The 13,505-nt window shown below is 38.9% G+C and overlaps 1 protein-coding gene across 3 annotated transcripts; it reads left to right on the plus strand.

The window, feature by feature from the left end:
• Window positions 1–6,871: 6,871 nt before the first annotated feature.
• On the plus strand, window positions 6,872–11,522 carry LOC121887482. Of its 3 annotated transcripts, XM_042398276.1 has the most exons (7): window positions 6,872–6,937; window positions 8,000–8,037; window positions 10,040–10,160; window positions 10,251–10,387; window positions 10,759–10,944; window positions 11,058–11,234; window positions 11,413–11,522. In XM_042398276.1, exons 2-6 carry the CDS (start codon window positions 8,020–8,022, stop codon window positions 11,184–11,186), a joined length of 591 nt encoding a protein of 196 aa, XP_042254210.1. In that variant the 5' UTR covers window positions 6,872–6,937; window positions 8,000–8,019; the 3' UTR covers window positions 11,187–11,234; window positions 11,413–11,522. The 3 variants fall into 3 exon arrangements, with proteins under 3 accessions (XP_042254210.1, XP_042254209.1, XP_042254212.1); XM_042398275.1 differs by lacking the exons at window positions 6,872–6,937; window positions 8,000–8,037 and adding an exon at window positions 9,467–9,790 and having other exon boundaries at window positions 10,849–10,944; XM_042398278.1 differs by lacking the exons at window positions 6,872–6,937; window positions 8,000–8,037; window positions 10,759–10,944; window positions 11,058–11,234; window positions 11,413–11,522 and adding exons at window positions 9,467–9,790; window positions 10,570–10,630.
• The last annotated feature ends 1,983 nt before the right edge of the window (window positions 11,523–13,505 follow it).

Consider the following 13,505-nt stretch of genomic DNA (forward strand, 5'->3'; position numbering starts at 1 on the left):
GAGGAAGTATAGACAGGTGGCACCAGTACAGGAAAACATTATACACAATTAGACTTATTAAGTATTGATTTGGTGCAACTTGTTATGCCATTAATAACTAAAAGGGACAAAATATAAAGGATTCAGTGCTGCAGCCCTCTTTGATTTCTTCTTAATGGAGCCATTTTCAAAGTAGCCATCAAGAAGTGAAATCAGCAGTTTCCCAAATACCACAACCATAGCTCAGTTTAAACATTACTAGCAAACTGGGTATATGTTAAGGTGGACCTGCTTATCTGGATGCAGGGTGTGAGTTAGGTGGTGGGCTGACTGGGCTGAGATGGAGCTAATTTTGCTGTCACTTCAACACTTATTTCATTAACGAGGAGGAGGAACAAAATGCAACACAAACTGCTTTTCAGACTTTTTAAATTTAATATGGCCCTAAAATGTGGCAGGCTTATTTTATCCTTTCACCAATAGTGTATTTTAAGCTACTCTAATGAATACTTTTAGATTAAAATGGCTTGACACGTAATGTAAAAGGTGTTGCTAGTGATAAACCTATTTATCACTCGAATCAGCAGTTCCACTCAATTTTATCGGGTGTTTTAATGTCTACAGCTTGTTGTGCTGTCCCCAAGTGGCCAAAAAGATCAATGAATGCAGGTTTAATGCAGTTTGCAAAGTGTAAAATTTAACCAAAGAAGCCATTTAAAAGTTAGGGAACTGATATTTAGTGTTGTTATGTAAACTGTAAACTGTAAGTGACTAATTGGAAACATGTTTGGTCCAGATACAGAATTTAATGTTCCATGTCACTTGCAGAGCATTGTGATGCAGCTGAGTTAAAATCAGTTTTGACACAGCGATTCAGCTTCTGTTGACTGCGGCTGTCCCAGAGGACCATCATCATGCTGTGAGATTCTTCAGATGAGCAGGAACGCCACACATTTGAGCAGTCAATCACATAGCACATTTCTTTATGTTGCTCAGTAAACCTTAAGTTTGCTGTTTTTTCAGTTGTGATGCGTCTTCACTGAGAGCAGAGAGACACCATGCAGCATCTCATTTGGAATCAGGCAGAGGAGACAAAAGACTTCTCAGATCCTCTCCATCCTGCCATGCATATTGAGGAGACAAGACGGCAGATCCAAAGTACTCCGTCATGTCCTGAGATACGCGCTTCATGTCAGGCCTTTAAACCTGTGCTGTAACTCACAGCGTGACAGCATTTTTGTATTCTGTCACTGCCTCTGATGCCACTACACTGGAGAAATATCAAATGTGAAAATAGTGTTGCTCTTTACTTCATGATTCAAACATCCCAGGTGTGTTTTGTCATTGATAACTTTGGGTCATGACTTGCTGAACAGTTTCATGTGACTATTTTGCATTAGCAAAACCCATTTAAGGGGAAATGTGATATCTGTGGATTGTTTTAATTGAACATACCACATAGAATGTTTATATTGTGTATATTGAAAATAAAACCAGTATAAATATGGGATTATCATAATATCATAATTGAACAAAATCTCCCACAAAATAAACATATAAACTAAGAAACTATCTGCTGCTTAATGTTTCAGTTTCAGTTCTGACACAAAGCTCTGATGAGAGCATTACCCACCCACATGAGACCATTGACGTGTCCCTTCAAAAGTTATTTGCCAATGGGGATACAGCCCTGTAACACCCGCCCACATGAAAGCTTTGTGTCAGAACTAAAACTCAGAAATGAAGCAGCGAAACTGAAAAAAAGTGACGGCAGAAGAGAAATCTAGATCAGTGAAAGAGAGGTGAAGAATATTGTAATCAAATGTAGTATTCTTGTACAGTTTTATTGTTAAGTTCTGCCTTTGAGGTAATTGTTTCGCTTTAAATGTATTTTTATTCACTTTCAATTACATTTTCTTTTGTTGGATTCTGGGGAGATTTTGTTCAATTATTATGACACAAATTTAACCCCATATGAAAGGGGGAAAAAGATCATACAAAAATCGGCTGTTTGTACGCCATGAAATATCTCTGGGCCTTTTGTAAATCCTAACCTCTCTCACTGTATTTTATGTAGATGTATAGAAAGAAAGAACATGGACATAATTAAGAAAAATGTCAACACTGACAACACTGACACAACAGCACGCCGTGGGATTGTGTATTTTATTTGTGTTTGATTGTAAGATTGGAGACTGTAACGCACAACAGCAGTATCACCCGTTGTGTTTGACAGGGGAGTTACATTTTAATATTGTTTGATGCCGATCGCTGGAGGCACTGCACAGCACCTTTAATTGGAAGAGGAGCTTGTTATGTCCTCTCAAGCTGAACATGATGAAATCTTGTTTTGTCTGCCTGTGCAACATCAATGAAAGAGAATCTACGCTGCTTCTTTCAATCAAATTGGACAATCTAACATGCTAATGTCTTTACAATAATAATTAAGTATGGTATGGCACAACATGCATTTTAGCATGTATTTAAAATTGCTTTTATTGTAACAATTCTGAGTTTCAGCTCAAGCCAAAATCCATTGTAGGAAAACTCTGCCTATTCCTTTTTCATATTTGTGTGAATTCCACTGTGGAAATTATGCTTTAAAGCCACAAAGCCCCTGTGGGTGTGTGAAGAATGACTTGTACTGGTTCAAACACTGAGCTCAGCGAGGCAGCATCAGAAAATGCATTCAAATTCCCGACACAAAGGAAGTCGTGTCCTTGTGCTTCTACTGTAATGAACACCATGCCTCCACACAACTCTGTGCTGCTGGGGATTCTCCAAGTTGCAAATTCTCTTTCAACTTAACTTTCTCACAGACTTTCTGCCCCAGAAAGGTGGGCTGTCATTTTCGGAACTGTTGATCCTCTTCAATCGGGAGAGAAATATAACAAATTCAAAATTTTGATTCACCAACGACTTTAATAGAGGTTCATGCATAATTATAGACATAAAGCACGTAATAATTAAGTAACATAACCCTGCATCTTGGTAATCAGTGCTATTTATGGAGTTCCGGTAGTGGTGGAGGAGTGGCATCACTAGCATTCTACAGGTGCAGCTAAAAAGCTTATAAAAAGCACAATGGTAGCTTTAATCTTTCTGATTGAACTGGGAGTGCTTCTTGATTTTTGAACAGGGAAATGTACCAAAGGACAACAACAAAGAGGCTGACAAAGAACAAAAGCAAAGACTGAAGTCTAAATCATGAAGAAAAGCACATCTGCATCATTCCACAGTCTCCTTTTGTCTGAATTCGCTAATCCAACCATTAAAAGAATACTTTGACATTTTGGGAAATATACCCTTTCTTGCTGAAAGATAAAAAGCTCAATAGCAATCTCATGTCATAAGTATGGAGTTACATTAAGTCCGGAGCTAGGGCCAGGAGGTAATTAGCTTGGCTTAATGTAAAATAAACACAACGAAACAGCTAGCTTGGCTATCCCCAAAGTTAAAAAAATCTGTCTACCAGTATAGTTGTCACATTATATTTGTACATGAGTATTATTGATTTTTAGAAGTCATACCTCCAGGTCTTTCACCCTCCATGTCTAGTATGCTGACTTTGAAGTTCCAGTTTCAATATGGAGCTCAACATATTGGTTCGGAAGGTTATCACTTTTCAATGTAATATACTTGGAGTGGCGCCTCTGTGTGGATGTATCAAAGTTTCTTATTGGTTTTGGAAATTGGCATAGTAGATCTAGTAGTTGGAAGTCAAACCTCCAGGTCAAACCCTCCATGTCTTTACTTGGGTATGCCATGTCTGTACTTGTAACTTTTGTAGTTGTAACGCCATATTTGGATGTTTGAAATCACAGCGGTAGATAGTGTAAATTTTTGGCTGCAGAATTTATAATATAATATATAATTTGGAGCAAATTGTTCTTTTCCCTGTGTTTCTATGACCTTGCGAAAACCAAGGTATCATATGATTCCAATAACCAATCTAAATTAAACCCTATAGCACAAAGGCCATACTGCAATGTCTCAGTAAAGAACCATCACAGAGACATGGGAATAAAAATCAATTTTTTTTTAAACTTATTTCCAAATTTTGTGGACATTCAAGAGATTTTTTTAAATTGAGTCCCAAAATTACACAAATCTGTCATCATTCAAGTGTATATTTGGAAGTTCCAAAGCAAAGAATCCAAGCAGCTCTGTTGAAACCAAAGCAACCAAGGTGTGTGTGTTTGTGTGTGTGTGTGTTGAGAAGAAGGGGGATTTGTCATCCAAGGAAAACGGTGACTCTGAATGCCTCAGCTGCTTAAGCTATCTCTGAGGTCTCCTTGTTCTTTGGCACTACAGAGCATGGTAAATAATCCACTTAGCTGTGGAGCCATGAAAACAGTCAATCATTACTGCACAAACTGATTCACTCTAAAAACACAGAGGGTTGGTGAAAGCTCTGAGCAGTAGATCACTAAGGCGTTGCTAACGTATCTGATCATGCAAAAATTGGATTTTGCTCACATTGCTCTCAGATTTTCAAAAGCAGAGATAGAGGAGGCCAGACTTCACACAATCGTCAGAATCGGGAAGGCTGACAAAAATTGTATCTTCTTTCCGTCCAGTTCCAGTTTCCATTCCTTGGTTGTGCAATATGTTTTACTTTCTCTCCACTTGAAGAGATGTAAACCAGAGACTATCATCTATTAGCATGCTCCCTCTACCTCATCCAAGTACTTGTGGTTGTGATACAAAAGAAAAACAGGGTCAGCTGAGTTTTTTCAGCTGTAAATTCAACTGAGCATACTTGCTCTTCTTTTGTATTAATACATTATTTAACACAACAAAACAGCAGGATATGATCAGGATAAACAGCATTTTATGCACTAACCCAGCAGAAAATAGTCCACACCGGAGCTATTAGTAAAAGTAGCTCTTGTTTTTACCTATAGTATGATTTCACTTGAAATACATTTTATAGACTCTTTAGGGGAGAAAGTTTTTCCAGTGGACATACATTTCGTGTTTAGTTTCACAAAGAATACACAATATATGTGTGTATGTACCTCAAGACAAAGGCGTCTGCCTTCCATACATAAAAACTTTTCTTCACATTTTACAGTTAATGGTTTGTCATCAGTCATGGATGACTTGGTGTGACATGGTGTGGCTTTATGGATTGCAGTATCTGCCTGTTGGCCTGTAGTCGGTTGGTTGGTTCACCACTTTGGTTCAGACTTCAGTAACAACTTCATGAGCTCCTTTAATGATGAAATTCTAACTATTACAGACAAAACACATCACCTCCTGCAGTCAGGATTTAGAGTGCACCATAGCACAGAGACAGCACTGGTGAAAGTTGCAAATGATCTCCTAATTGCATCAGACAAAGGACTTCTCTCTATACTTGTCTTGTTAGAGCTCAGTGCTGCATTTGACACCATTGACTATCACATTGTAGTATAGAGACATTTAATTGACATTAAAGGAACTGCATTAAGCTGGTGTAAGTCCTATTTATCAGATTGATTTCAGTTAGTACACATTAACAATGAATCCTCCATGCACGCAAACATTAGACGTGTTCTACAAGGTTCTGTGCTTGGACCAATACTATTCACCTTATATACGCCTCCTCTACGTAATATTATTAAAAAAACACTGTTTCTTAATATATGGAGTGTATATTAAGAAACACGCCATATATTTTAATTGTTATGCAGATGATACCCAATTATATTTATCAATAAAGCCAGATGAAACAGAAAAACTATTCCACGCTTTTCTTACGTCTAGGCTGTATTATTGCAATTCCTTATTATCAGGCTGCCCCTACAAGTCTCTAAAGACTCTCCAGCTGAGTCCAGAATGCTGCTGCACGTGTACTGACAAAAACTAGAAAAAGAAATCATATTTCTCTCATTTCAGCTTTGCTGTACTGGCTCCCTGTAAAATCCAGAATAGAATTTAAAATCCTTCTCCTCACCTACAAAGCCCTTAATGGTCTGGCACCATCATATCTCATAGTACCTTATTACCCCACTAGAGCACTGCGCTCCCAGAATGCTTACATGTGGTTCCTAAAGTCTCCAAAAGTAGAATGGGAGGCAGAGCCCTCAGCTATCAAGCTCCTCTCCTGTGGAACCATCTTCCAGTTTTGGTGCGGGAGTTAGACACCTTCTCTATGTTTAAAAGTAGGCTAAAAACTTTCCTTTTCAATAAAGCTTACAGTTAGGTCCAGCCAGGCTTGCCTTGGACCAGCCCCTAATTATGCTGCTAAAGGCCTAGACTGCCGGGCGACTTTCCATGATGCACTGAGCTCCACTCTCCTCCTCCTCTCCATCTGTACGTATTCATGTCTCATTAATGCATGTTACTAACTTATTACTAGTCTATTATTAGTCATAATTGCCCACTGCTACCACTATTATTATTAGTCATATTTCTATTAATATTATTGTTGTTATTGCTAATAATGTTGTTGCTGTGCTACTCTGTGCCTCTATCTCCCCTTTCCCCCTCCGTCTTTCTCTTTCAACCTAAACGGTCAGGGCAGATGGCCGCCCAACCAGAGCCTGGTTTTGCTCAAGGTTTCTTCCTGTTAAAAATGAGTTTTTCCTTTCCACTGTCTCCAAGTACTTGCTAATGGGGGAATGTTGGGTCTCTGTAAATTAATGTGATCCTTTGACTTCTCATCCAGTGCCAACATAAAATTGCCATGTTTTGTTTCTAAAACATCATTGCATTGTTGCAGTTTCTTTTGAATAAACATACCATTTAAAGATTTTAGAATCTTTTAGAGTGTTTTTGCCGTGCTGGCAGTGTGGCTTTATGAACTGCAATGTCAGTTGGTTGGTCTGTCCGCCACTTTGGTCTAGACTGAAATGTCTTTACAATTATTTGATGGATTGACATGAAATTTGATGCAGACACCCACGGTGCCTAGAGGATGAATCCTAGTGACTTTGGTGATCCCCGACTTTTCATCTTGCACCCCCAGCAGGTAAAAATTTCTCTTATCCAGTGAAATATCTCAACAGGTATTAGATAGATTGGACGAAAACTTTGTACAGACATCAGCATGTTAGCATTGTCATTGTGAGCATGTTAACATTTAGCTCAAAGCACCACTCACAGAGCTCCCAGCTGTTAACTTCTTAATACACATCTATTCATAGTCGACACAGGAAGCAGTCAAAGACCTAAATTGAGAGAGAGCTTGTGTGTCATACTTGATTTCAAATGCACCCCTTGCTCTCAGTTGCCATACATGATGTACAAGTAGATGGATGTTAGCTGCAGAGGTGGAGCTATTTATTAGCCCCCCTTAGGCTGACAGATGAATGAATTTCCTTGTATGCCTCTTGGAGGGAGGGAGCTTAGAAAATGCTCTTAAAAATCTTCATGCTCATGTAGAGGAGTAGAGATTGCTTTGATGGAGGAGCTACAGTTTGGGCACTCCAGTGTGGATGAGCCTCTCCTCTGAAGTAGATATCTGTGGGTGCTGCCGGGCTCTCTTCCTGTGGTAGCCCTATCGCCTGGCAGGGGGAGCTCACTGTGGCCCTCAGAAAGGGCCTCGTTAGGGATCCTCACCAGCTGCTGCTGCTGAAGGCTCTGAAAGACTGACTGGTAACGTGGCCTGATTTTGGAACATGTTGCTCTGCACATAACAGCCATGTAGCACTATTGCAGCCTTACACAGACACCAACTCCACTCTGTCACACCACACTCTTTTTTTAATGTTCCTCCATCTCGTTTTGCTTCCTCTGTTCAAAGTAAAAAAATAAAAAATAAAAAACTGGGATAAATAATGTAATCATTTATAATGCAACATTATGTTTTAATAATACAACAGTTGCACTCTTTGTGGAAGGCATCCATGAATTTGAAGGAAAGAACAATTGCTTATAGGACTGTGCTGTACTGGGTAATTGCCATCATCAAAATGTCATAATGTGACCTCTGCTTTTTCTTAGTATCCTTAACAGATTACGTAGGTTTTCTTGTGGCAACAAGTACAAACACTTTTCTTATTCTCTAACATGTATTCTATAATTTTCATAGGACTATATAAGTGGAATGGAATGAAGAAAAAGATGGAGGTAAGACTGACAAATTCAAAGGAAAAGTAGGAATATATGTATATATATAATAATAATACAAATATAAATATATGTATTATTTTATTGATTGAGTGATCTGACATATTCATGTAGACATATTCCCACCTCAAGCCCTTGCACTTCCTAGAAATTTTGTACAAACATCCCCCAGAGAAAGAATCCTGTTCACTCTGGTGATCCACTGACTTATCATCTAGCGCCACAATGAGGTTGACATTTGTGGTTTTGAGTAAGTTGTCTCCACAGCTATTGGATGGATTGCTGAAATTTGGCTCAGATGTTCATGTTCTTCTTAGAATAAATGATAAATGACACTTTAGGCACTTTCACCTGGCCCACATACTGCATGAAATGATGGCACTTGGGCTCCTGTTTCCCAGATCTGGGCCACAAGCAAGCCATATGTCAACCAAGAACAAACCAGATAAACCAGAACTAGCCCACATCCAGAATACACATACCTGAGAGCACCGCATCTTTACCAAAAAAGGCCCACATTTGATTTGGGATTTGCCATTTCAGACCCACACCCATTTTGTCTGGGCCAGAAGAAGGCCAGCGGTGCCGCATCACTGCCTGAAGTGGCCCACTTCGTTTTGCTATCTGCGGCACCATCATCAGGTCAAAATTTTTATTTGTCTAATACCTTACCTACCTATATGATCAAATACCTGCAAAACGAATGACATTCCCATCAGCCTCAGCTGAACTTTGTGTTTGTGTTAGTTAGCAATTGTTAGCACGCTAGTGCTTAAACCACACCAAAGAGCGGCAAAGTGTGTCCTGCAGCAAGCTGCCATGCAATCTCTATGGAAAATCTGCGGCACCACCCTCTGTGGCGAAGTGTGGCCAAACTTAAAGTTGGGAATAGTGTTACTTCTTGTGGTAAGTTGCGGCCAGAGAAAACCTGCAGCCAATCATTACACAGAGCCCTCTGACATGTCAACCTATGTTTCAAATAATTTCTTCCTGCTTGCAACACTGATTGATAAACAAAAAGCTGAAAGGCTTGTTTCCATTGCAGTCCTTTTATAACACTTAACACACCACAATGCAAAAACCAAACAATACAATTTACATATAAATAGCAAATAGCAGGAGGAAGGGTAGCTATGTCAACATGTTTCTGTTTTCTTGGTCATAAAAAGTTAAAGTTGAATATACTGCATGTTACTTAGATACTTGATTGGTTGATCTTGGTTAGGGCTTTCAAAGCCATATTTTCCCCTGACAAAAACCCGTTTAGAATGCAGCCAACATACTATAGTATTTACTATAATTTAGGCTACTGAAAAATGTCTTACAAAAACACACAGACATCAACTTTTTCCTACATTTTACTGAACAGGTCATTTTAATTTTTTTTTTTACCACTATAGGCTATAGAAAATACATATTCTTTGTTTGTTTTTCCCAAACCACATTTACAGTCACTAACCAATGACAAATTGCAAGCTGTGCAGCCAGTGAAATGGCTTGCCTGTAGTTGGTGTCTTGCTTGCTGATATGCGGTCCCACCCTCGCCAACAGATGAGCACACTGAGCAATGTGGAGTCTGAAGTACAGCTGGAAACGGTCATTGTCCAGCCTCAGCTCCTGGACCAGCTGGTTAAATTCCCCATGCCACTCCCAGGTCTGGAGGATGGGACGCACCCACAAACAATGGGCAGAGCAGTGCTGTTTCCTCCTCAAGTACACCAGGGCAACAGCTAGAGCGATGTTTCTCTCCATGGTGCAAATAATCTCTTACCAAAGATCTAGACTATTTATAAACATCCCTTTCCCACAAAAAATGATAGTTTTAGCAGTATGACAACTCATTGGCATCCCATCTCACTTTGGAGAACATAGCCTATCAGATATGTCAATAAATTTTTTTGGTTCCACAGTAACCACACCACAGATTTTTGTCTTATTTAATGTAAATTGTATGAGTTAAAATCAGTTTTACATGCTCCATAAGATTGTTTTTTATCTTTAGGTAACATCACAGCAGGCTGTCACCTTTAAAAATACTAGCACTCAAACTGATACTCCTAGCAGGACAACAGTTGGCAAATGGCTGTCCACTGGGACACTGAAAGAACATGTAAGAAGCAAAGGTGAGTAAGATTGTAACTGAGTAAGATCATATTAGTTTATTAATTTGAAGAGCATAAAACATCTATATATTTTTATCCTATTATTTACAGGCACCCAGGCAGTGTCTTCTCTCAGTGTTGGCATAGAAACCACATTCGGTTCACCAGATTTCACACTATCTTCAACACCTATACAGGGACCAGGGTTCAGACCAAGGAAGAGACCTCATCTTGAGTTTGAGGAAGAGGTAGACAATTCCAGAGTTACAAGCTGAGCCACATGATGCTACGTATAACCCTAGTGACTCTCCTGTTATAGAAGAATCTGAAATGGCACAAGTTTCATTTTATTGCTACATGTCAATATGACTTATCAGCAGAGATGAAAAAAAATTTGGAAAGCTAATGCAAAATTGTTTTGTTCTTGTAGTTTAGTTATGTTAGGTTTGAGCCATGGTCCACGTACGGAGATGCTGAATACTAAGTTTTTTAAACCTGCCTCAGAGAGCTGTTTGAGTCCTGTCCTGTGTGCAATAGAGAGTGTGATGTCCAGCGATAAGTGAAGAGTATCTATGTGGCATTCAGTCAGCTTTGCCAAAACTGTAATTGCTCAAGACAGTGGCAGAGCCAGCCCTTGATTGGAAGCACCCCCATTGGCAACCTTCAGATGTCAGCAGCGACATATTTCAGTGGTGCATTCTTCTTCCAGCTGGAAAAGGTATTGGGATTGCCATTCACAGCATATGAAAATTACAATCAGTGGACCTTTTCTACAAAAAGCATTTTGGACCTTCAGCTTTTTCAGGTGTGTAACATTTTTTGGGAAATTTTATCTTACACTTGCAACATGTTGAAACATGATTCAGTATGTTTGTGCTTCCCTTTTATATCATTGCAATTTCGTCTGCCCATCACCAGAGCAATGAAGTAGGTCGTAGTTACCACATGGAGAAGGAGGGACTGAAAAGAAGCCTAGACCTTCTGGAGTCAAATGGTTTGTCTTTGGAATACATTGTTATTGTCATCAACAGATACAGAAGTTTCTGAAGGAATGCAACATCACATAGTTGTACGACGTGTGACATTTTGAGAAAGGTAAGTGTTTATCTCTGTGTTTTTCATAACATAGTCTGGTTTATTCATATACTGTGTGTATTTTGTCACCATAACTGGTTGTCATCAAGCAATATCTTGAATATTATATTAATATTATAACTTATTGTATATGTACTCTATGTACTGTATGTACTCTGTGCAACCTTTTCCACATCAGGGCCTGAGAGGGTAGCCAAGTGGATGTTACTGATCAACCACATTCAGGATGTTCATGTGCATAATGACTCCATATTACTCAAGTGTGAACATCCTGTTAAAGTGTCAAGGTATAAGGTAAGTGAACAAAATGTGCCTTCAAAAAGCTGAGCAAAAAAAATTCAAAAAACATATTTTCATTTAATAATTTCACCAATGAATAAAAAAAATCCCTAATATCAATTCAACTATCTCCTTTGTAAATCCAATTTTAATGGGACTATTTCATCGGGCTGCTTTTTAACAAAGTTTTATAACGAAATGAAGTTTTATCAATCATTCTATGATTGTAGTTTGTACCTTGTGGTAATGCATTACAATGAAAATGCAGACAGGCAAGACATGCAAGCAGGCAACAGCATCTGCAGGACATGCTGTCTTCAAGGTCACGTTCCCCAAGTCCAAGAAGTGTGAAGGCAACGCAAAGCGAGTAAAAACAGACACAAACGGACTGTTAAAGATGCAACCAGTGCTTTCCAACCTTTTTGGCTTTTGACGTTGTACTCTCAGTAAAATAGCTACAGTCACAGATCAAATCACATTTGGTTGAGGAAACAGGGAACATGTGTTTGTAGCTAAATTTTATTCAGGATAATGTTTTGGTAGTACGTCACAACACAATGTAGTAATTATAGCTAGTAGGCTGTTAGATACCTTGCATCTTCAGTCAGTAAACACACAGGCAGACGTGCCAATACTCACACAAGTCCCCACAGGAACACATGTTCAATCCTCATGTAGGCTCTATTATATGCACTCTTATCCACATTTTAACATTTACAAACATAAAAGTCAGGACAAAAAAAAAAAAGAAAGAATGAGAAAAAATCTCATGCATAATCAAAGCACGCAAAACAACACACCCAAGGGGGCTAAACAATGGAAAAGATGTTTGCTGGCTTATCACAGTTCAAGACTTGGGTTTTCAAAAAGAGGTGAAACAAAGGGAAATAAAGGGAAAAAGTTGTGCTTGTTGTTCAGAATTTTGTTCAGAAAAGTGTCTGACCAAGTTCTCAGGGCTTATTGGGCCTTATTTTGTTCTTAGAGCCTGTTCTCTCAGTAAAAAAAAAAGATGAAAGAAAATACAAAGAAAATACTGTAGGAACAAAGTCTCTAAGGGAGAGAACTAAGTACTCTGTGGGGGAGCATACGTGCAAGTCAATGATCACTCAATTTTCTCCTGCAGCTCTCCCTCGTCATCAATTTTTGGCTCACTCTCTTGCTGCATTTGTGAATGTCTGGGGTGCTCTTGTTCAACTGTTTTATCTGCTGAGATGTAACGTTCAATCAGGTCAGGGCTTCTACGACTTTTGTGTTTTAATTTAAGCCTCCCAGCATTAGATGTGGCTTTAGGTTTACAATGGTCAGCTCTCACTAAACAACTCATAAGTAGAAGCTACTCTATGCCTTCAGCCTCCCATGCATTTTCAATGGGAGGCATCTGCTGACTATACCAAAAAGATTTTTTGTGTAGTTACTTTGTAAGTATTTAAAACTTGTCACCGAGGCTGTACTGGAGGGTAAACACGTGTTTAAGTTGCACCAGGGGCATCGCTAAGCCTATTTTAGGGTGCTAGGACCTGGGAGAGGCTGCTGCTGGTCTAATCCAGTGTTTTCATTGGCTGTGCTGCCCACTCTGCTGTTCCTGTACCATCTTTGGTAGAGACTATAACAGTAGTTGGAAACACTGAAGTTGTGACAAGATGTTGGCTAAGACTTTACAAAGATAAACATAATATACAGAGTGAAATAGTAAGTAGTTACAGAGTGAAGATACCTAGGTCCAAGGTTTGTTACTTGCTTAACGTTAGCTAACTTTAGACTTTAGGTTTAAGTGAGGAAAAGACAAGAGGATAGGCTATATAACACTAACATTATACAGTGGAAATCGCTTATATAATCACATATACAGTGATCAACCTTTTATATGGATCAAAAATCTCAGAACAGAATCATTCCTATACAAATGCTGTTTAAATAATTTGCTTATAGTAATCAATAGTCTGCTTACAGTGTTCATTTTGGAGCTTTTCATACATGAAAACATGGGGGGAA

This window comes from Thunnus maccoyii, chromosome 20, assembly GCF_910596095.1.
Source record: "Thunnus maccoyii chromosome 20, fThuMac1.1, whole genome shotgun sequence".
NCBI classification, from domain to species: Eukaryota; Metazoa; Chordata; class Actinopteri; order Scombriformes; family Scombridae; genus Thunnus; species Thunnus maccoyii.